This window comes from Syngnathoides biaculeatus, chromosome 23 (genome assembly GCF_019802595.1).
Source record: "Syngnathoides biaculeatus isolate LvHL_M chromosome 23, ASM1980259v1, whole genome shotgun sequence".
Lineage (NCBI taxonomy): Eukaryota > Metazoa > Chordata > Actinopteri > Syngnathiformes > Syngnathidae > Syngnathoides > Syngnathoides biaculeatus.
In genome coordinates this window covers 12387486-12410297 of record NC_084662.1, presented here as the reverse complement: position 1 = coordinate 12410297, position 22812 = coordinate 12387486, and the positions used below count along the sequence as shown (strand labels likewise).

At 45.5% G+C, this 22812-nt stretch overlaps 1 protein-coding gene across 11 annotated transcripts in view; it reads left to right on the top strand.

The window, feature by feature from the left end:
* gphnb (gephyrin b) overlaps positions 1-22812 on the top strand; it is a 99669-nt gene that overhangs the window by 174 nt on the left and 76683 nt on the right. For 10 of the 11 annotated variants that reach the window (XR_009793811.1, XR_009793813.1, XR_009793812.1 and 7 more), the window contains exon 2: positions 2698-2868. Coding sequence is in view for 7 of the 11 variants with exons in the window: in XM_061812266.1 (XP_061668250.1) it covers positions 2805-2868 (64 nt within the window). In the remaining 4 variants the exon portion in view is untranslated. Of the gene's footprint in view, positions 1-2697; positions 2869-6686; positions 6965-22812 lie in introns of those variants that run through there. The other variant, XM_061812270.1, reaches the window with a different exon arrangement.

Sequence of the window (22812 nt, the reverse complement as noted above, 5' to 3'; positions counted from 1 at the left end):
ACGCTGCCCGCGAGAGGGTTCATCTTTTTCTTTTTTGCCCTTTGTTTTATGCGTTCAACGAAAAAAAGTGTTATTTCCTTGATTTTGGCCTGTCAGGAGACTTTTATCTCAAAAAATTGCCACCCTGCCCATGAATGGGTTAATTGTCAAATTCTCCATCAAGAACTTCCCATTGGGCGAGCGTCCAACGTTGGTTTATTGTCTTATTGTCGTTTTAACTTGAAAGGTTACTTCTTAAAACCAGTCTTTGCACGTTCCTCTGCATTATACTTTACATTATGCATTATACTAAATACTACTTTTTTTATTGTACTAAATATATAATACTTTACATGATACTAAACTGTTTAATGGGACCGATGTCACTTTAATGGTTGATCGGAGATGCACATGGCAACATGCGTGACACAAGCCAATCACATTAGAAGTTTGCCTCCATTTTTTCCATGTATGTGCATGTATAAATATATATCCGTGCATGCGTGTATTAATGAATTATTTATATTGATACCGAAGCTAGAGCACGGACATATTTTTTTTTCATGAGAACAAACAAGAGAAATTATACACGGTGGAGGCGTGCAGCATGTCTATAAATAGCAGCCGAGCTTTTTTAGCCGGAGGATGCGGTTCCATTTTTACAGGTCAGACTGTGATCTTCATCCCGTAAGTCTGTGCTTTGAGACTTGACACACACTCTTATTCTGAGGTCGTTGGGGGGGGGGGGGGGCGCACCCACTGTATTTTTGGTCATGTAAAAATTCCGCAAGACTCCTTACCTTACTGAGCAGTCCAGAATGTAACCAGAATTCCGCTCAAAGTCAGCCGGGATGGGGTCCAACTCGCCCACCACCCCCCAGTGAAGATACAGTGAGTGCTATAAGAGAGGATGAACACATGGATGAAAGGTTGGATCCATTTTTTTTTTGTTCCTTTTTAACCCAAAACACAAACAGATATTATTGTTTTTCAGATGAAATCGGGGAGGGAAAAAACAACCTTTTCAATGAACAGTGATGATAAGCACAGTAAAATATAACCTGATATGATGAGATTTGACAACTCTGGAAGATACTATAAAATATTAAGCACTGTGAATTGCTGCAATTAGGATGGGATTCACATGCAGTCTGGGCTTAGGTCATAGATGTGTGCATACAGTAGAGAATATTATATTTGACGGGCAGATATTTGTAACCCCTCGGGGGGAGATCAGAGAAACGGACACATTATATTCATAACCGCCAAGATGCTTCATTTCTTTTGTGTGCCTCAGTTTTGAAATTGTGCGCTCACATCTCAACATGGCCAAAAATTCAAAAATTGTATGTGTTGTCTCTCTCGCATCTCTACATCATTATTATTATTGTGACATTTTTTTTTTTGGGGGGGGGTAATCAAAAGACAGCAAATTCATTTGTGCAGGCCATAATGTGATTGTTTTGTTGATCAACTTTCACAAGTGTAAAATAGAGAAAATAAACGGTATTTTTTAAAAAAATGCAGAATTCCCCGTGGGATATTTCTTGATCATCTATAAGCAGTGCATAATAATCGATTGTAAAGAATTTTAAGATAATAAATGATTAAAATGTTGTAAACTAATGTAATTTCACTTCCCTGAAAATAATCAACCAATTTGCTAGTTTATTATATTTTCCATCCATTCATTTTCTTTTCCACTTATCCTCACAAGGGTTCGAAGGCCCATCCCAGCTTTCACCGAGCAGTAGTCGGGGTACACCCTGAATTGGTTGCCAAGCAACCGCAGGGCACATAGAGATAACCAATCACACTTAGAGTGTCCAATTAATGTTGCATGTTTTTGGGATGTGGGAGGAGAAGCCGGAGAAAAACCACGCAGGCGCGGGGAGGACATGCAAACTCCACACAGGCGTGACCAGGATCGAACCCAGATCCTCAGAACTCTGAGGTCAACGCTTTACCAGCTTCTCCACCGTTCCGCCCTTATTATATTTTAGCAATGACAATATTTTCAACCGATGAATATGTTGAATTTAGTAAATTCGAAGGACTTCCCTTATATTTATGACCCGGAAGTGTTTAATGTGCAAATATTATTTTACGACTGCTTTATTGGGCGGGACATGAGTGCAACTGGTTGGTTGTTTCGATGTGCCCTGCGAGTGGCTGGCGACCAATTCGGGCTGGACCCCACCTTCTGCCCGATGACAGCTGGGATAGGCCCCAGCACTCCTGCAGCCCTCGTGAGGATAAGCCGCTCAGAAAATGGATGGATGGATGAAACAAACATTACCAGTGTTAGCCAAAGTGTTAGCTCCTGCTAACGTAGATTAGTTTAGATTAGAGGTTTGGTGCTCATATACATTCCCACGCTCATGCAAGGTACAGTATTTAAAAAAAAAAAACCACATGAATCTGATTTTTTTTTTATAATTCATTAAATGAGTGACAGCTTTTTAGCACATGAGTGTATTTCTTGAAGACGTGTTTAACGATGCTGTCCGCATGAAGGCGTGTCGCTATTTGTGGTCTCCACTGTGTCAGTGGGCCAGCTGAGCGATGCACGCCTTCATGCGGTGATTGCTCGACATTCTACTCATCTCGTCTGTCGTCATTTTTTTTTTTTTGGCCCCCACCGAGCCTTCTTCTTTGCTCCATCCCTCCTCCTCCTCGACCGCCTCCCCTCCTCTTTCTCCTCTCCCTCCATCCCAGCTTCATCCGCCTCCTCCTCTTGCTCCCTCTCCCCGGCAAGCAAGTTCGATGCGATCGGCTCTGGGCCCTGCCGTGAGTTGTCGGTGCGGGCGACAGCGCTGCTGAACATGGCGTCGGACGGGATGATTTTAACGAACCACGACCACCAAATCCGGGTCGGAGTCCTGACAGGTAAGCGGAGAAAAACCGACAAGCGATCCAATTTCTTGATTATGTCTTTGTCGTGCTTGCTTGCTTGCTTGTATCGCGGCACCTCGCATGTTCTATCTCTTAATTGTGGGAGGGGGTGGAGAGGAGGGGGGGGAGACCCACTTTCACGGCAGCGGTAGATCCAGCGTCGAGGATGCGCGGGGCTCGAGGTGCCCGGGCTCGGCGTCGAGTCCTCTGAATTGGTGTCCGTTTTTATATGGATTTGAATAATTCATGCGCCGATCTGCTTTGTCAAAGCTGCAAATGACAGCTTAGCTCGCGCGCGCCCGCTTCGACATGCATGTATGTGAATACAGCGTTTTGAAAAATTAACATTTATTTAGCTGGAGGTGTTGCTCAAGGTGGTGGAGGATGTGTGCAGGCGGGAGGGGGGGGGGATGAGCGCATCCTCGGCCTGTTCTCGTGCCAAAAAAAAAAAAAAAAAAAGAAAAAATGCCCGCGTGTGCGACTTCTGAGGTGAATTTCCAAAGGACACATGTTGGGTCCCTGGCGGGCTGGACACGCAGCACGCATGTTTCATGCCAGATATGGAATAGGCGGGCGTGTGCGTGGGGGGGAAATCCTCCAGCAGACCGGGATGACTGCGCGTCTCTCACGCGCCAATGTTGGGGGGGGTTGGATGTGTTCGCCGTCGGCCTCGGTTTTGTGTCCATGTTTGGCCTCCCCCTTGCTTTGTCATGTTATAGTGGGCTGGTGTTGATCCCCCCCACCACCCACCTCCTCCCTCAGCTAAATGATATTTTGGATGCTGACGCGAGGCTGACGGGGTGGATGCACGATTAAAAGCTGTCCATAGGAATATCCTCCCATCGCCCCCCCCCGCTCCTCCTCCCTTCTCTTTTTCCTCTCTAGACTTCTGCTTGTCCATCCTGTGTGGGGCTGCCTCAATCAATATTTCATGGAAGGCGAGATCTCTCGCATGCTGCAGACTTTATTCCCAGCACATGGATGCAGCGGTAGAGAGAGGCGGCGGGGGGGGGGGGGTTGAGATAATGACCGTGTCTTGAAATCTGCCAGGGAACCCCTCTACCCCCCCACCCCTAAAAAAAAAAAAAAAAAAAAAAAAAAAAAGTACCAGCGCAGCCCTTCATTCCAACATGATCGTCCCATCCTCCACCTGCGGCTGCGTCGAGATCGACCGCGCCGAAATCGGGCTGCGCTGACCTTAGCATGCGAGTGCCGCATCGGCCGCGTAGACCGGGATTAGCGGCCCGCGCTTCACTTCGGATCCACTTTGGCTTTACTGCACATGCTTTTCATTACCGTGGCCAAGTGGGTTATGTTTTTTTTTTTTTTTATTGATCTTGATTTGGTTGGTTGGCGGGTGAGTCACACTACGCTCGGCTACACGTGCACGTGGAAGTAAACGTTAAGCGGTCTGATGTCGGTTCATCCATGCGTCGTTTACGCTATTTAATAATACAGAGTCACACCGACGGGCAAAACGGGGTGAATCCGAACTATACATGAAGGCCGCAGCCGAGATTTCAACCCCTGAACCTCAGAACTGTGGGGCAGACGTGGCCACCGTGACATCACTGCGCTGTCCGTATACAACTCTTGTCAGTTGAAGCTAATATAATTCTTCACTCAGTGCTCCCTGCCGCCAAACAACACCGACAGATGGACCGAAAGGCACGGCATCAGTCGCAGAGAATCCAGATCACAGCCCTTTATTCAAATCAAAGTCGTTTGCTGCCGCTCGAATACCGGCCGAGAGTCCTATCAAGCGTACGGGAATGTGAACAATCAAAAAACAGAAGTCAAAAATGTACTACGATGAGACCAGTAGTATTTTATGATCAATCGTAATGACCAGGAGTTGTTTTAAACGAAGCAGCTTATGCAGGGTGTAAAAATCCTTTCTAATCACATAAAGGACATTGAGTTACCTTGTGTATGAAATGCGCTATATAAAGAAATTTGCTTTGCTTTGTTTGGCTTTTAAAACACGAGATTCTCCACAAATGATAAAAGTTTGTTTTTGCGTAACATTTTAGTGTAGCTGCATTGAGCAGAGATTATTTCACTTTGTTTTTTTTTTATTATTAATTAACAGCGAAACTTTTGACATGGAAAGTACGTGGAAAACTACAGAGAAGGTCAGAAGTAGCTCGATTGAATTTTTGTAGACCAAGAGAAAGCCTATGAAAGAGTACCAAGAGTCTGGTGTGGCAGAGAAATATGTTAGATGTATGTATGAGGGCAGCAGAACAGTGGTGAGATGCGCTGTAGGTGTGTCAGAAGAATTTAAGGTGGAGGTGGGACTGCATCAGGGTTCCACGCTGAGCCCCTTCCTGTTTGCGGTAGTAATGGATAGGCTCACAGACGAGTTTAGACTGGAATCCCCTTGGACTATGATATTCGCAGGTATTGTTATCTGCAGTGAAAGCAGGGAGCAGGCGGAGGAACAATTAGAAAGATGGAGGAATGAAGAATAACCAAAGTAAAACAGAATATATGTGCGTGAAAGTGAAAGAGTGAAGCTCCAGGGAGAAGAGATGGCGAGGGTGGACGACTTCAAATACTTGGGGTCAGCAATGGAAAGTGCGACAAAGACTTGGGGGGGGGGGGCTGTCTGTTTTTCAAAGTTGTACCCTGCAATGAACCATTTATATATTTTTTAATGGGTATTAATTGGAGTTAGACCTGTGTCCTGTTGTGGGTCTGAATGAACATTTTCAGACCGTAGAACATCCTGGAAGGCTATTACCAATTTGTACGTTTTACATTCCTCCTCCACCGAAACAGAATATATGTGCAGGAGGAGGAAGAGTGAAGCTCCAGGGAGAAGAGATGGCGAGAGTGGACGACTTCAAATACTTGGGGTCAACAATACAGAGCAATGGAGAGTGTGGTAAGGAAGTGAAGAAACGGGTCCAAGCGGGGTGAAACAGTTGGCGGAAGGTGTCTGGTGTTCTATGTGATAGAAGAGTCTCCATTAGGATGAAGGGCAAAGTTTATAAAACAGCGGTGAGGCCGGCCATGATGTACAGATTAGAGATGGTGGCACTGAATAAACAACAGGAAGCAGAACTGGAGGTAGCAAAAATGAAGATGTTGAGGTTCTCGCTCGGAGTGAAAAGATTGGATAGGATTAGAAATGAGCACATTAGAGGGACGGCCAAAGTTGGATGTTTTGGAGACGAGGTACGAGAGAGCAGACTTCGATGGTTTGGTCATCTTCAGAGGCGATAGAGAAGGGTGCTGAGGATGGAGCTGCCGGGCAAAAGAGCGAGAGGAAGACCAAAGAAGAGATTGATGGATGTTGTGAGGGAGGACATCAGGACTGCGGGTGCGAGAGAGGAGGATGCACGAGATAGGCTTAGATGGAAAAAGATGACACGCTGTGGCGACCCCTAACGGGACAAGCGGAAACGAAAAGAAGAAGAATCTTTCGACATTAAAGCAATTGGAATCACACAAAATAGTTGGCGAGTTTCTGCAAAACTTTTGGAGGAGGCGAGCACGAGCCAAGGAAGACCCCCCTCGCAGATCCAGGAATTATATTTTGACATTTGGCAACGTCGGAGGGAAAGCGCTTTTCAGCTTTTTCCCCCTCCTCTGATCCAAATTAGGATTGTTGGCCGATGTTGGTGGAGATCTGCGCTCTAGTGACTGTTGTTCTAATTCCTCCGTGCGTGGGCGGCTGTTTGCCTTCTCACCAACTGGAGATTCTCGATATACCCTTTTTTTTTTTTTTTTTTTTTTTTTAAACACTACATCAATGGCAGTGTTACATCAGAGGGGGTTAATTTGTGTGTTTCTCATCAGTGGCTCAGATCCCCAACCGGATTTCCAGCGCACCGCGGTGACAGATTGACGGTTTGATCTCGCTGTGCCGTGTTGACAGTTCCTGCATGCATACGGCAAAGTTGAGCGACGGGCGTGTTTGTCGTTTTGATGTATTCGCGTGTATGGAGTGGGGCGGCTTATATTGTCACAGAGAACAAAGCATCAAAGGAACGATGGCGGCGTAGCGGCGCTCGGTGGGATTGAGTTCTCCACGTGACCTTTAACCTGTTAAGAGTCTCATCGTGGCAAAGATTACTTCCAGGTTTGTCATCATTTAAATCATTCCTGCATGAAAACTAAAGAGTGAGTCGGGGTACACCCTAGTCCGGTTATTTGTCAATCTCAGAACCGCGACGGCTGGCAGGACCGGCGTTCGATCTTCTTTCCCGCAAAGGTGAAAGGTCAGCCGCCCACCGCCGCATTCGGTCACCGGAGGTACGAGACGAGACCTTGGCTCCCTCTCCTCCATCAGTTAGCCCCTCCCCGACCCTTCAGGCAGGTGACACACGGAGCCCGGGGGGACGTTTTTTTGTTGAGACCCCGGACACGCAGCGCGGGCGAGAGCGTGGCTCGAATAATGGACGAATATCGCCGCGTGTTTGAACAGAAGGTTTGGTTTGTTGATTTATTTGCATGGGGGGGGGGGGGGGTTGTGCTGAGCTTGAAGCGGATAACTGCGGTGAGCGTGCTGTCGCCCCGTCAAGGGTGTGACACTCATAATGCGAGCTTGCTTAGTAGACAATAAAAGCGGTTTTCTTTCTTTTTTTTTCAATGTGTGTTGACGCCCTGTTTTCTATCTGCGATACTTGACTTCTAATTGACTTTAAAATATGAGTTTTAATTGGGCCAACTCCACATTCGCTCAGCTGACTTCGTGTCGTGAGCCGGGGGAGGAGAACAACAATAAATTACAGGTCCCGTATTTTGACTATTTAAGCCTCTCTCGCGTGGGCATAGTTAAAAGTGTCCTCCGACATCTACTGCTGTTTGACCCAGTTTTGTTTCTGCTTTATCCATATTTGGCTCGGGCAGCCCCCTTTTCCTTCGATTGGTCGCTTCCGTGTAGAAGACCGACTTGTGAAAGCACACGTGCCGGCTGATCACCAAAAGAGGGGAAGGCCGTTATCATGCACAAGTGGTGGATATAAACTCGAGGATTGCGGATGACGGGGATTGCAATCTCTTAAAGTCGGGAATGTGTGCATGATTTGGATTCATATTTCAAATGTGTACTTTTTTTCAATCTCAAGATGTCAGATGGTTGGGCTTGCTGTGTACAATTTACTGTGAGATGAAAAAGATGCAGGGAAATAGTTCCCACTCATCCTCGGTCCATGATTTTTACACCCACTATAGTGAACAGAATCACCACGATGCCCTATATCATCTAAAATATGATTATTCTTGCAGTTGTACATTTGCATAGAGAGGTTGTCAAAGATACAGACCAATCAGCCGCAGTCTGCTGGTTGGAAGCATTTTTTCCCCTGTGGAAAGTCACGGAAATCTAAATAATCTGTTCCAATGTCTTACTATTGCGATCATTCAACTTTATTAACACCAGCGGTGTGCGGTCAGGGCCAGCAGGTTCAGCAGGAAATTGTATTGATTCGGTTCCAAGAGTCTGTTGTCTTCATTTCATAGCATGTGTCTCGGCTGCCCCTCTTCCACGAGGAGTTGCCGTGTCATTGTAATCTGCTCGGGGTCTTCGGAATCAGACACCTTTTTTTTTAAGCTTAATATTTATGGATTTTAGATTCACAAAACTTGGCTTTAAAGTGATACCCGTGTTTTTCCGTCCTCTGATTGGTTGAGCTACAAAAACTGGACGTTGTGATAATGGGTCGGCTAACGCCGTAGCTGGGCAGCACGTAGCAGTGCATCCACTAGCGAGAGCCGACTACACAGTTCGTTAACTAAGTAGATTTGAGGAGCAAAAAGAAAAGAAGGATTGTTTTCATTATCTACCAAATATTAGTATCTATGATGTATTTTCTTTATTAGACTCGTTTGAGGCGTCATGGTGGATCAGCTGGAAAGCGTTTTCCTCACAGTTCTGAGGTTTCATCTCAGACCCGCCTGTGTGGAGTTTGCATGTTCTCCCCGTGCCTGTGTGGGTTTTCTCCGGGCACTCCGGTTTTCTCCCACATCCCAAAAACTTGCAACGTTAATTGGACACTCTAAATTTCCCGTAGGTGTGATTGTGAGTGCGGCAGTGTGTCTCGATGTGCCCTGCGATTGTCTGGAAACCAGTTCAAGGTGTATCCCCCTGCTCCCTGTTGACTGGTGGGATAGGCTCCAGCACTCCCCGTGAGTCTTGTGAGGATAAGCGGCTAAGAAAAGGGATGGATGGAACATTGCCCTGTTACAGTGGTTATAATAAGAGAAGTATTAGGTCACTCCAGTCTCCGCTGAAGATCCACAAATATGATTCACTGCCCGCCGCTGATTAGCAATATTAGCGACGATTTAAGAAATATTTTAACATTCTTAGGTCATAAAAGTGTGAAAACAAGTGAAGCGCTATTAAGAATGAAAATGACAGCCTGGCAAGTTTCACTCTTTACCGTCTTCACGGTCAGGTTCCGTTTTACGTACAACGGCCACGGTGTATGTGCGAGGACTGCACAACGACCGCTTGAGTCCGGTTCCATCCGAAGACCGGCCCTAATGATGCAGAGCGGCGGTGCACACTGCAGGCGTGCATCATTATTAAACTTCCCGGCCATCCTCAAAACAAGTCATATTCCAATGAGGAACCAAGCAGGGAAATGTCACACGTTTGTTGTCTCAATGTCTTCGCATCTTCTATCTATCCATGTACGTAATCCAGTTTTTGCCCTCTTTCTCTCGCTCTTGGTTGTAACCGTTTGAGATCGGCCTGATCTCCAAACGTACATGTTTATCAGAGGGACGTGAATTGACGTCACGCTGACTCCCTCCCTCATGTTTTCCAATGCCGGCCTCAATCTCCTGCTTAGCTGGAACTAATACTTTGACTAGCCGTCCAATCGTGACGAAATCTGTCACATGAGGTCATCAGAGAACGAGGGAAACAAGTGAAACGTTTAATTTGCCCTCGCAGATAACTTACACGGGAGTTTGTCGAAATGCAAGGTACGCACTGCTGTAGTTTAGTGCACTCTCCTTGTACTGTCCTTGCGCTTCTCAGTCAGCTGTCTGCAACGAATACTCCATGATTGTATTTAGCTTTGTGTAATGTATTTGGCCTGTGGAAATGGTTCCATCCAAACATGGTACAGACCATGTTAGGTACCGCGTTTTGAAGTCACAAATTGGAAACGGGAAGAACGTATGGTCAGTACCACGACACTTAGTTGATTTCTTTTTATACAAAAATGTCAAATAATTATGACTTTGTTACTTTGGTATGGGCTAGTGATGGATTTTGTTTGGTCGATAGACTGCGTCGAATTTTGGGTCGAGTCGACACCGTGAAAACCAAACTCTGCCATGAATTGAAGACCTCTTGAAAAAGAATTGTTCGTAATTTCACTCACGGAGGCAGCACTTTATCGCTAAGCTTGCAAATGACACTTAGCGTGCAGATATTGAATTAAATGCTTTAGTAAACCAAAGAGTCCAAAAGTCTGACTGACAAATAATAGTCACAGAATAGGAACGTTTTTGTACAAAGGTGCTGTTACTTAATTTTGTTTCATAGGTATTACAGGAATTAATGTCTGTTTTGAAAAAAATGCTGCAAATGAATTTAAACACATTGCTGAGTGAGCAATTTGGGGAAGTTGAACTTACTGTACTGTAGTATTTGTGTGCTGGATGTGTGTTGTGAGTGTTGTCGGGAGCTGGAGTCGATCTGGGTGGTATCTCTAATCATGTATTTCACTTATCGCGAGGGTGGTCTGGAACATTACTGTACCTTAACTGCTGTTTTCCTCACTTCGCTCGATCGGCGGCATCTTCTTCTTTTCCTTTCGGCTTGTCCCGATTAGGGGTCGCCACAGCGTGTCATCTTTTTCCATCTAAGCCTATCTCGTGCATCTTCCTCTCTTAACACCCGCAGTCTTCATGTCCTCCCTCACAACATCCATCAATCTTTTCTTTGGTCTTCCTCTCCCCTCATCACCCTTCTACCAATCTACTCACTCTCTCGCCTCTGGACGTGTCCAAACCATCGAAGTCTGCTCTCTCTGACCTTGTCTCCAAAACATCCAACTTTGGCTGTCCCTCTCATGAGCTCAATTCTAATCCTATCGAACCTGCTCATTCCAAGCGAGAACCTCAGCATCTTCATTTCTGCCACCTCCAGGTCTACTTCCTGTTGTCTCTTCAGTGCCGCCGTCTCTAATCCGTACATCATGGCCGGCCTCACCACTGTTTTATAAACTTTGCCCTTCATCCTAGCCGAGACTCTTCTGCCACATAGAACACACGAGACTTACCTGTAACTCCAATTCTAGGAGCTCAAAGGTGGTTGTTTACCCACGAGGATGATTTTTGTCTCGCCCCCCCCCAACCGTTCTCGCCCGATGCCTTGTGTCTGTGTATTCGCGAGTCTCATCTCAGTGTTGTTTCCCGCACAATGACACGGCGGCATCTGTTCAACAATATGCGACGTTGACGAGACAATGGAATCCTTTCCAAAGTCTCACCAGCCGTGTTGGATTCATCTCTGAATTTCATAATTGGCGTCTGTGTTGACCTTGACGGAGATGTAAAGTCAGTTTATATTACTGGAAGAGGCATAACAACAAAATGTGAGCTTCCTTTTAAACGCTTTGAAAAAAAAATAAATAAAATGATAATAATAATAATAATAATAAATGACCTTCTTATTGGGTTGGGTTTGTACTGCAACTAGACGTGTAACACACACTGACCCTTCTTTCCCTCGTGCCCCCACTCTCTATGCATACAAAACACACACACACACACACACACAGCTGTCACAGTGGACAGCAGTAAGGTGGGCGGCCACATGGGCAGAATAGACAATGCCGAAGCAGGCACACACAAACGGAATAAGAATTAAGTCCTCTCCGCAAAGGAATTATTTTCGGTGCTGAATCAGCCGGAGTGGAGCGGAGTGTTGTTTGTTGTTGAGGGAACATTGAGGCCTCCTTCTCCTCCCACTTCTTAGCACACAGCCATCACTCTCCCTGTTCTCCATTAGTCCACGCGAGCACTCCTCCCATACCGTAAAATCGGGACGAGAGCTCGAGCGAGGAGCAGACGGTATTTGTCACTCCCGAGACGTGTCCTGTTGCGACCGCCTCCCAAAGGGACAAAGACTCAGGGGGGGAACTGTCTGTTTTTCAAAATTGCACCCTGTAATGAACCATTTATATATATATATATATATATATATATATATATATATTTTTTTTTTTTTTTTTTTTTTTCAGGGGAATTCATTTGAGTTAGACCCGTGTTTTCTTGTGGGTCTGAATGAACATTTTCAGACCGTAGAACATCCTGGAAGGCTATTTTCAATTTGTACGTTTTACTTTCCTCCTCCACCAAAACAGAATATCTGTGCAGGAGGAAGAAGAGTGAAGCTCCAGGGAGAGGAGATTGCGAGGGTGGGTGACTTCAAATACTTGGGGTCAACAATTCAGAGCAATGGAGAGTGTGGTTAGGAAGTGAAGAAACGGGTCCAAGCAGGGTGGAACAGTTGGCGGAAGGTGTCTGGTGTTCTATGTGACAGAAGAGTCTCTGCTAGGATAAAGGGCAAAGTATATTAAACAGTGGTGAGGCCGGATTAGAGACAGTCGCACAGAAGAGACAACAGGAAGCAGAACTGGAGGTGGCAGAAATGAAGATGTTGAGGTTCTCGATCGGAGTCAGTAGGTCGGATAGGATTAGAAATGAGCTCATTAGAGGGACAGCCAAAGTTGGATGTTTTGGGGACAAGGTTCGAGACAGTAGACTTTGATGGTTGGGACATGTTCAGAGGCAAGAGAGTGAGTATATTTGGTGGAAGGGTTGTGAGGATGGAGCTGCCAGGCAAAAGAGCGAGAGGAAGACCAAAGAAAAGGTTGATGGATGCTGTGAGGGAAGACGTGAGGGCAGTTGGAGTTCGAGAGGAAGATGCACGAGGTGGGCTCGGAAGGAAAAAGATGACACGCTGTGGCGACCCATAACGGGACGAGCCGAAAGAAAAAGAAGAACAAGAAGAAGACGTTCCTCCTCCACCACCACTTCATCTTAATGAGTCCTCTTATCTCTTCACCTTTGAACTTCATTGTACTCGGCCCACGTTTGTATTTATTCTAATCTGCAATCGTTAATTTAAAAGCATTAACTGTATAAGGTGAGCTTTTCCCAGAGCTACTGTAAACTGTTCTTAGCGGTTCCCTCCACGTTATTGTTGAGTTGTTAATTACAACCAGGTTAATTATCAGGTGTTCGGTTTTGGACATAGTGGGATCTCGGAAAGGCAATTTTCTATACACTATGCGTAGCGCACTTCCATTTCTTATGGTTGTGGAACAAGCATATATTTTGTGGATAAAGCATAAATAGCATTCTTAAATGTCGAAATTGGGTGACACAGCTGTAGAGTGTTGGCTTACAATTTTGAGGACGGGGGTTTGAGTCCCAGCACTGCCTGTGTGGAGTTTGCATGTTCTCCCGGTGCGATTGTGAGTACGACTGTTGTCTGTCTCCATGGGCCCTCTGATTGGCCGGCAACCAATTTGTTCGTACTGGTGCGATACGCCGAGGTCAAGCAATATGACGTGTCCAACATTTATATGATTTATATTTATATTTATACATCCCAATTTTTCCCCACAACATGAGTCAATCTACAAATTCGGAGAGGTTTAAGGTGTTTGAGAGTTGAGGTCTACCGTTGTTTGTTCCTCTTACATAGCAACAGAGAGTGTGGTAAGGAAGTGAAGAAACTGGTCCAATCGGGGTGGAACAGTTGGCGGAAGGTTTCTGGTGTTCTATGTGACAGAAGAGTCTCCGCTAGGATGAAGCGCAAAGTCTATAAAACGGGGATGAACCCGAAAAAGATTCGGGACGACCCAAAAGGACAAGAAGAAGAAGAAGTTGTTTGTTCCTCTGCGGTGTTTTTGTCAGTGTGAACAGACAAAATGATTCCTTTGCTTTAGTCAGTCCCTCTCGATAACCCCGCAAGTGCGGAGAAACCGCCGAGCGATCGCGATGAAGATTTAGATAACAGATACGGCAACTCGGTTCCCACTGATGACTTTCCCTCGCGGTCCGCTCGCCGCTGCCGCTGGATCCCGTGTCCTTAGCCGAGGTGTTAATTAGACCTGGAGGGATAGCGCTAGTGGAGAATGGAGGTGGAGGAGTGCAGTCGGGGTTGGGTAGAGGAGCGTGCACTTGCTTTGCTGTTATCAGTATTTAAAAGGTGCCAAAAAAGAAGATCTCTTGTTATATCTCAAAGTAGAGGTCACCTGGTTGGGTCACATCACCTATCATGTTCAGTGTGTGATGCGAATAATAAAAATAATCATTTTTTTTTTCCTGTACTGAAGTTATTTTTACTCATTTACTCGACACTGTGTCAAAAGTATGTAGTATGAGTATATAACCTTAATTCTATCATAGTAAAATGTCCTGTCAATCAATCCTCAGATCGTCTTGGATTATATTTTTCTGACATTCTTGTCCGTCTGGTGTTCAAATATCATTTTCACGTGAGATTTGGAGGATTTTCTTGAAGTAGTCGAGGTGTTGTGACATCGCAGCAGCCCCCCCTGGGATTCGTCATTTTGCTCGGTTTGATCAGTCCCATGTAAACATGGTCTGAAAATAAAAGGCTAATTTGTGTGGAAAGCTGCGCGAGTTTGATGTGCACGGCGGCGTCACCTGTCAAATGCTTTAAGAGCTCGTGAAATATGGAACGCAATCAACCTTTGTGGTTTGGAAAAAGATTCCTTAAACGTGAAAGCGTTGAAGCGTTGTTTCGCTTAAGTGATGTTTGCTCTTATTTTTGTTCCCATTGACGTCGCCTCGATAACGCTGTAGTTGACCAATATTTTTTGTGAAAATGACTTTGACTGGATTTGTTTTTGTTCTTTGCTCTTCCTCTCTCTTATGTGTGTGTTTGATCCATATTCATTCCAATAATGTATATGGCAGTTACATCATCGTGTTGAAAAATGATTCCATAAAGTGCTTTTTGCCACGGTCGACATTTAGATTTCTGTGAGACGTTATCTGATTTGGACAAATTATGTACGCATATTGGCGGCTGGTAAAACATTGGCGTCACAGTTCTGAGGTCCCAGGTTCAATCCCGGCCCCGCTGGTGTGGAGTTTGCATGTTCTCCCCCTGCCTGCGTTGGTTTCCTCCGGGCACTCCGGTTTCCTTCCACATCCCAAAAACACGCAACATTAATTGGAGACTTTAAATTGCCCGTAGGTGTGATTGTGAGTCCGACTGTTTGTCTCTATGCGATTGACTGGCAACCAGTTCAGGGTGTACCCCGCCTCCTGCCCGTTGACAGCTGGGATAGGCTCCAGCACTCCCCGCCACCCTCGTGAGGATAAGCACCAAAGAAAAAATGGATGGATGTCCTGTTATTGCTAGGTTTTTCAACAGAAAATGTGGGGGGAACCACCTGTATTTTCCCTGTAGTTTACTGTTGCTATGGCGATCTCCTTCATTGCCTTCGTAATTGACTAATTGCCGCAGTCATCGGCCTGCTCACAAGATACATTATTAACATTAGTAGCTGTAATCAATCCCATATCAATGATGATTAAAGTCTAGTCGAACTAATCCCAATCCACAGCTCGGGAGATAACATGTCAGCGCTGCAATTCTCCCCGCATAAGATCTGCCCCCCCCCCCATTTTATCTCCAAACATCTTCCGGTTTCTCACTTGCTATTTCTGTCACCGTCGTTTCACTTCATTCTTTCTTTCTGTACACCTTTCACACTTGTTTTTGTTTTTTTTTTAACCTTTTTCTCGCCGTCTGCACTCAACTTCATCGCCGGGGCCAGGAGCGGAAGCGAGCGGTAAGACGGGCTCATGTGTGTGCGAATAATGGAGGAGGCCGGCGTCTCCCTAACGAGGTGTGTTTGATGGCCGACCTCGTGAATGTGTGTGTGTGTGTGGTGTGTGTGTGTGTGTTGTCAAGTGTTCTCCCAAATTCCCTGAATTATTTACTGTCACGCCTTTACCGATCCCGCCCCAAAACCGTTTCAGATCATGCCACCAAATGTTAAAACACCCACCCATGTGCATGAGTATCACGTACACAAGAACCGGTCTTTGAGTGACAGGTAGAGGCCAGACTCAATGACTTTGTTGCCCCTTTGCATCATTCAGGATTTTCCAAGAGTTCTTGCCAATCTGAGCACATGACTGCTGTTGTCTACCTTTGGAAGTACGAGTCTGCGTTTTCCCGCGTCTCATTTAATGACCATCTCGGAAAACTGCATTTATTTCAGGAGTTTAAAGGTCAAACGTCATGCCTATAAACCTTCTCAGGAAGATATTGTAATGAAAAATACACAGAATATTTATTCACTTCAATGTCTGTACGAAAAAATAAATATAAGCGGAGAGCGCGTCATCCATGTGCAAAGTTGCGGAAGTGTCATTCGACATCTAAGCGGTCGCCATATTGGCTGCATCTCCTGTCCGTGACGTCACCCCGGACATTCGCCATTGAAAACGCGCTGTGCCACCTACTATGGGATATGAACACACCCCTTCTAAAACGGAATTTCTTTCAAAGAAGAGAATATCTCACAACCGAGTGAAGTGACCGGGGCAATATTACCCTATCATTTCGAGCCATATTTAGATGATATGCGGATCATGGCCAATCCGCCTCCCCATCCGGAAATGAGCCATCGCGACGAGCCGCAACGAGCCGGCCGGGGTGGCCTGTCGCCGGCGAGCCCGACACGGAAGCCGTCCAACGCACATATCGACACATTTAGCACCTCTGTCATACGTACGCGGATCTTTTGTTACGTTGTGAGAGACAGATTACGTGGTCCCCCCCCAAACTATTTTTTTTTTTTTTTTTTTAGTAGCTGTATGCACACCTAGCCGTCATTTGGAATCCACGAAGCTCTCGTCCTTTGCACCTGCGCAATCCATTTTTCACGACAAACTATGTCTCTTGGAAACTTATGAAGGGTAAATCCGTCCTCCCGAGTGTTCGAGCAATATCCAGCAATGCAACGAGCCGGCATTTTGGCTAACACGAAGGCACAACGAGCTACCTTCCCGGAGGTAGAGCTAATAGAAACAAATGAGTCCGCTGGAGGGTGCTCCTGCCCCGTACGTCACTTCCTGCTTCTTCTCGAAAACAAATCCCTCGAGAGGATTTTCATGGCGGGAGTTACTAAAAGCCACATACGTCAAAATCATGTTTTGTGGTGGAAAAAAAACGGATGGGTCCATACCGGCTGCCATTTTTTCATTAAAAAACATGCTAAAAATCATGTATTTTTTGACAGTGGCTCTTTAATTCAACAGACTTTTGACTTATTCAGGAGTCAGTCGACTACTTTTCAAGTAATCAATTTACCGAGGACTTTGAACTCTGTCTCCTGTCGTCACTGGCCAAAAATATAACACCCCCACCCCCACTTTCACGTTTCATAAAGAAGCAAAATGTCTGGCCAACAAGGCAACGGCCTTCATAACTCCATGTGGGTCCCAGATCTTTATTAGATACCGCTTTGTACGTCACAGTAGTGGCAGCATGACTAATTTGAAGTCCGCACAGATCTGCCCGATCTTTCCAGGTCACAGGTTTGATTCCCTTGTCAAGCCAGAAAGACCCGAAATGTGTTCCCTCCCTCTCCAGGGGGGCTTCCCTCTTGGTTGTACATGCATGTTTTGCCCGAGTGGGATAAGTGATGAGATGTGTGAAATAAAGCAAGTGGAGCACTCTATTAGTCGGCCCCCTTGTCTGCAGGCCACCAAACTACTACACTGGCCAGCCACAGTGGTGAGCAGTGGAGAGGAACGTCGCAGAGGCGGCGCTGCTGTCTGGTTTGGGGTCCTGGAGAGCTTTAGCTACCATTTAGAAGTATTCGACCACCTCTAAATACCCAGTTCCAGTCACTCACATCTGCACAGTCGAGCAGGAAAAATCACGCGCGTAAAATTTGTTACCAATAGAAAAAATAGATATTGAAAGACGTCGCTTATTTTGTGTAGTCTTGACATTAATTTACGTCTTTATTTAATAAATGTTGTTAACTAAACAAGCATGCTCCTAAACAATCAGTATTCACCCGGAAACAGGAAATACAAGTTAACCGTACTGAGCATGTCCGGAAGTGATGCCAAAAGCGTGTGTTCAGAGCTGCTTCACGTACTGCGAGCGCATTTACGTCGAAAGTCGTCAACATCATGAGCCGTGTCAAAGGAAATTCAGTTACACCAGGGCTGCTCAATGCGTCGATCGCGAGGCAGTTTTGGTTGATCATGTGATGGCGTGCCCAAAAAAAAAAAAGACGTTCGACTATCATCCACCTCGTCGCCTGTTTCACGCACATAAAGGCGCGTTCTAGCAAGCCGGCCTCCTATTTACGGCAGTCGTGGCATTGGGGGCGTGCACCCTCCACCGCTAACTATAATACGGATGATTTTGTGATTCACTTTGATTTGATCTAAGATCTAACAGTCGTTTTCCCCGTGGTACGCGTTATCTTGAAGTTGAAAACTTGTCCCCTCTACATGCTTTAGGAAGATATAGAGCATCTACTGCTAGTTTTCATTAATGGATTGACATTATCGATAGCGCCGTAAATTACGGTAGATTATAACAATACATCACGATTGCCGACAGGAATGTTTGTTCCAATGTATCGGTAGCTTGTTGCCACTAACGCCGATTACGTTGAACTAAACTTTCAGCATTTTCAAAACATTGCGGGTATAGAGCGTTTGTGTTTATTCCTTGACAGGCCAGTGCATTTAATTTTTCTTCAGATAAAGTTTGTCAGATCAAGAATTTTTATTGATGAAAAATTTGAAATACCGTTTTATATCATGTTCTCCTAATATCAGTTGAAATTGGAGATGAATGGAGAGGAATTTTTGTTTTCTTTCTTTATCTGCGAGCATGACTTGACCACACCGGTACATTTTCCAAACGTGAGTGACTGCAGTTCTTATTTAGTGCTTGTGTATATATATATATTTTTTTTTTTCATCGTTTTCCATGAATTTTCAAGAGACCCACATCTGAGAGTTAAACCTTTGAACCGTTTCGGTTCTGTTTACCTCACACATTAGTGACGGTCAAGTTTAGATTAAAGTGAGATACGCGACAAACGCAGTAATGCGTTCTTGAGCCTGCGCGCGCACGTGTACACTCGCTGACATTGTCCAGAGAATTGAATGTAATGAAGGTAGCTGCAAAAGAGGCCGCTTCATTAGTACAAGCCGGCCTGGGGTACTCTGGATGTGTGTTTCCGTGTGTGTTTTAGTGTGTGTTTGTGTGTAAAACTCTGTATCTTGGGAAATAAGAAGAGCCGAATGGTTCGCGCACACCCATATGCTCACGGAAAACACACACACACACACACACACACACATATTACTACCCACTCACTTGCACAAACACACAGACACACACAGCAACAAGCACTGTTGTTGTTGTTTGTGTAACTTTAATCCATAAATTTGCTCTGTGTGTCTTCTCAACAAAGGCCACTCTTCAAAAAAAAAAATGTGTGCTGCAACAAGCGATATTATTGCTGCATCTGTGATGATGCCGTGTGAATTGGGACTTATTTACAAATCTATAACTTAAAGGGGAATTCCAGTGCTTCGCATGAACAATGTATCCAATAGGTCATGTAATATGTACTCTATTTTGTTAGCCCGGGACGCCGAAGCTAGGCTAAAGGCTTCCACCTCCGCCACGGGCTGAAACCTTTAGCCTAGCTTCGGTGAATGTGGCTAACGAAGCGGGCGGCGGCAGCCATGGATGGTTCTTCGGACGGGAATGACGCGGAGTCTGTCGAGCGAGTGCCGGCGCCTGGCCACGAGCCGAGCTTCCAGGCGGCGGAGGCCGTTAGCCCCGGACGCCAAAGCTAGGCTAAAGGCCTCCGCCGCCACAGAAGCTCAGCTTAAGGCCTCCGTCGCCTGAAAGCTCGGCTCGCGGCCCGCCACCGGAGCTCGCTGGTCATTCCCGTCCGAGGAACAATCCGCGGATGCCAGCACTGAGCTCTGGGGGCCTTTGTTTAGCCCTCCGAGTAGTCACACTCCGGCGTCAGTCCGCCCGAAGAACCATCCGAATATTCAACATTATTTACAGCCACAGGTTTATATCTGTATGGAAGTATTCCGCCGTCTTCCCGATCAATCAATACTGCTATTCCTTCATCAGATGAAGATAAATCAGAGAAATCAGCGCTGGGCATAATGTAATCGAGCCTTTGGTGCGCACCTTACAAGTCACATCGGCGCACGTAAGTCATGTGACTCGCGAAAATGCAAAAAAAAATTCGTAATTGTCAATAAGAATCTTCTCAAAACACTATTAAATGTTGTCAAAATAGATTACATATTACATGACCTATTGGATGCATTGTTCATGCCAAGCACTGGAATTCCCATTTAAATGCTGGCTCATGGGTTCATTGGGTCTTTTTTTTTTTAAAGTGAAGAATGTTGTTCTAGACTCGCTTCATGCATAAAGTGCCCCGAGGCAACCTCTGTTGTGGTTTGGCACCAGGTAACTAAAATTGGATTCGCCTGAAATTGAAATGAACTGAAAATGTTAGTTAGTCAAAAGATTTGCATTCTGATACAGCAAGTTCGAACAATGGATCCAGTTGTGGTCTCGCTCAAAACCCCCCCGGGGGGTCGTGCGCAGCGTGCAAGAGCCATTGATCCGGTCTGCCGTATAAGTCTTAAAAACAAATAAAACCTCGGAATTGTTTCATCCAGAATTATTGATGTATAATTATCCCGTCCGGGGGCACGGCAACGCAACTGAGTTAGAGCACGGGTGTCAAACTCAAGGCCTGGGGGCCAGATCTGGCCCGCCAGATGATTTTATGTGGCCCGCGAAGCCAAATCTAGAGTGTGAATTTCCATGATTCTCATAAAAAAATCCGTACCAAAATTTTGAATTGTCATGTACCATAAATGATAAAGTTGAGATATTACAAGCATTTTTGTGTGTTACCAAATGTGAATAGTTGAAAAACACATTTAAAAGATATTAATATTGTAGGTCACAGGTGTCAAACTCAAGCCCCGGGGGCTAGATCTGGCCCGCCACATGATTTTATGTGGCCCACGAAGCCAAATCTAGAGTGTCAATTTCCATGATTCTTGTAAAGATCTGTACTAAAATTTCAAATTGTCATGTATCATAAATGATAACGTGACCAAACGTGTATAGTTGGAAAATACATTACCCTTGATTTCTGATCCCAAAAGTAGTTCATAAATTCATGATGTAAATATGATGAGATGATTAAATATCTTTGTTCCACCGTCATAACGGCCCCCTGAGGGAATCCGGAACAACAATGTGGCCCGTGAGAAAAATGAGTTTGACACCCCTGGATTAGAGCGTTGGCCTCACAGTTCTGAGGACCGGGGTTCAAATCCCAGCCCCGGCTGTGTGGAGTTTGCATGTTCTCCCCGTGCCTGCGTGGGTTTTTTTTCCCGGGCACTCCGGTTTTCCTCCCACATCCCAAAAACATGGATTCATTGGAGACTCTTAAATCGCCCCTCGGTGTGATTGTGAGTGCGGCCCTGAAGACTTTACCAAAGCTGAAAAAAGGGACTCAACCCCCCCGCTGTCGACTTTTTCTTTTCCACGTTTATCACGTCGAACCTTTTACAGACTTGCGTGACGCAAACGTCATTTTTAGCTTAGCATCGTGTTTCATGACAGACAGCCCGCTCAAGATAATCTTGCATTAGCTGATTGGCCTCGGTTGATTGATTTGTGCTGTATAATCCCAGGCTCCTCAGCTGTTTGGTATGCGACTAGAAATATCCACCCGCTGTCGTGCGCTGTTGATAAATCCATGCTAATTTGCTTTGGTGTTTCAGTTAGCTCTGTCCACACGAAACTCCATTTTGCTGATTCTTTGAGTACAGTATTTTCCGCACTATAAGACGCACCTTCAATGAATGGCCGATTGGAAAACGTTTCCCCCCATGTATAAGGCGCACCGCATTATAAGACGCACCACATTATAAGGCTCATAGAATAGACGCTACAAGGGAGGCTGGAGTTACGTTATTCATCTATTAGATGGAGCTGCACTAAAGGCTCAATAGTGATCCATATACAAGGGGCACCTGATTGTCGACTTTTGACAAAATTAAAGGCTTTTAGGTGCGCCTTATAGTGCGGAAAATACGGTACTTCTAAAGAGAATTTTTTTTATACTCATACAGTTGAGTTGTCCAAAATGTATCAGTATCCATGTTGGATGTGTGCCTTTTGCAGGGCATGGCCATTTTGTATTTTTGTGTAACTTCACTAAGGGCCTATTGAAATATACCTACAAATATAACTACTTGATTGAGTTTTTCTTTTCTTCCATGTGCATATCTTTTCTGCATTATACTCTCCCAGGTAGCTATTACTCCCACACTAAGAAGGAGCACCCCAATGTCAATTGAACTGAAGCAAACAATGCGGCAAACAACTGTTTATATTCTATTTAATTATAGATCACCGTGTATATGGAAATTACTCGTGATTTAGCATAATCCTGTTTACTAACAAAACAAACACAAAAGACGAGCAATTCGTCGTGTCGCCTGGCACGCCGCAGCGGCCGAAGGTATTTAATAATGGAGTTGTGTTTGGAAGTGACCTTCAGGGGAGTGCAGTCCCAGTTTTCATCTGCTCTAAGACGTCACAGTCAGAAAACCTCCACTCTCCCCCGGGAGCTCCTGCGTCATTCCGGGACCCAACGGAGTTCCGCTTCGCTTCGGTCCACAAATTTCACAACGATTTGCCGGCACGGTTGTTCTGAAACCTCGGCCGCGCCGGCCGGGCTTTTGTTTTGCTCGACCGGCATGAAATGGGATTTGCGGACAGCGAACGGGGGAGTCGGTCACACGGAGGGGCGGTCAGTCGGTGAAACCGGAGACGAGATGAGGCTGCCGTTTTTTTTTCGCCACGTGGGG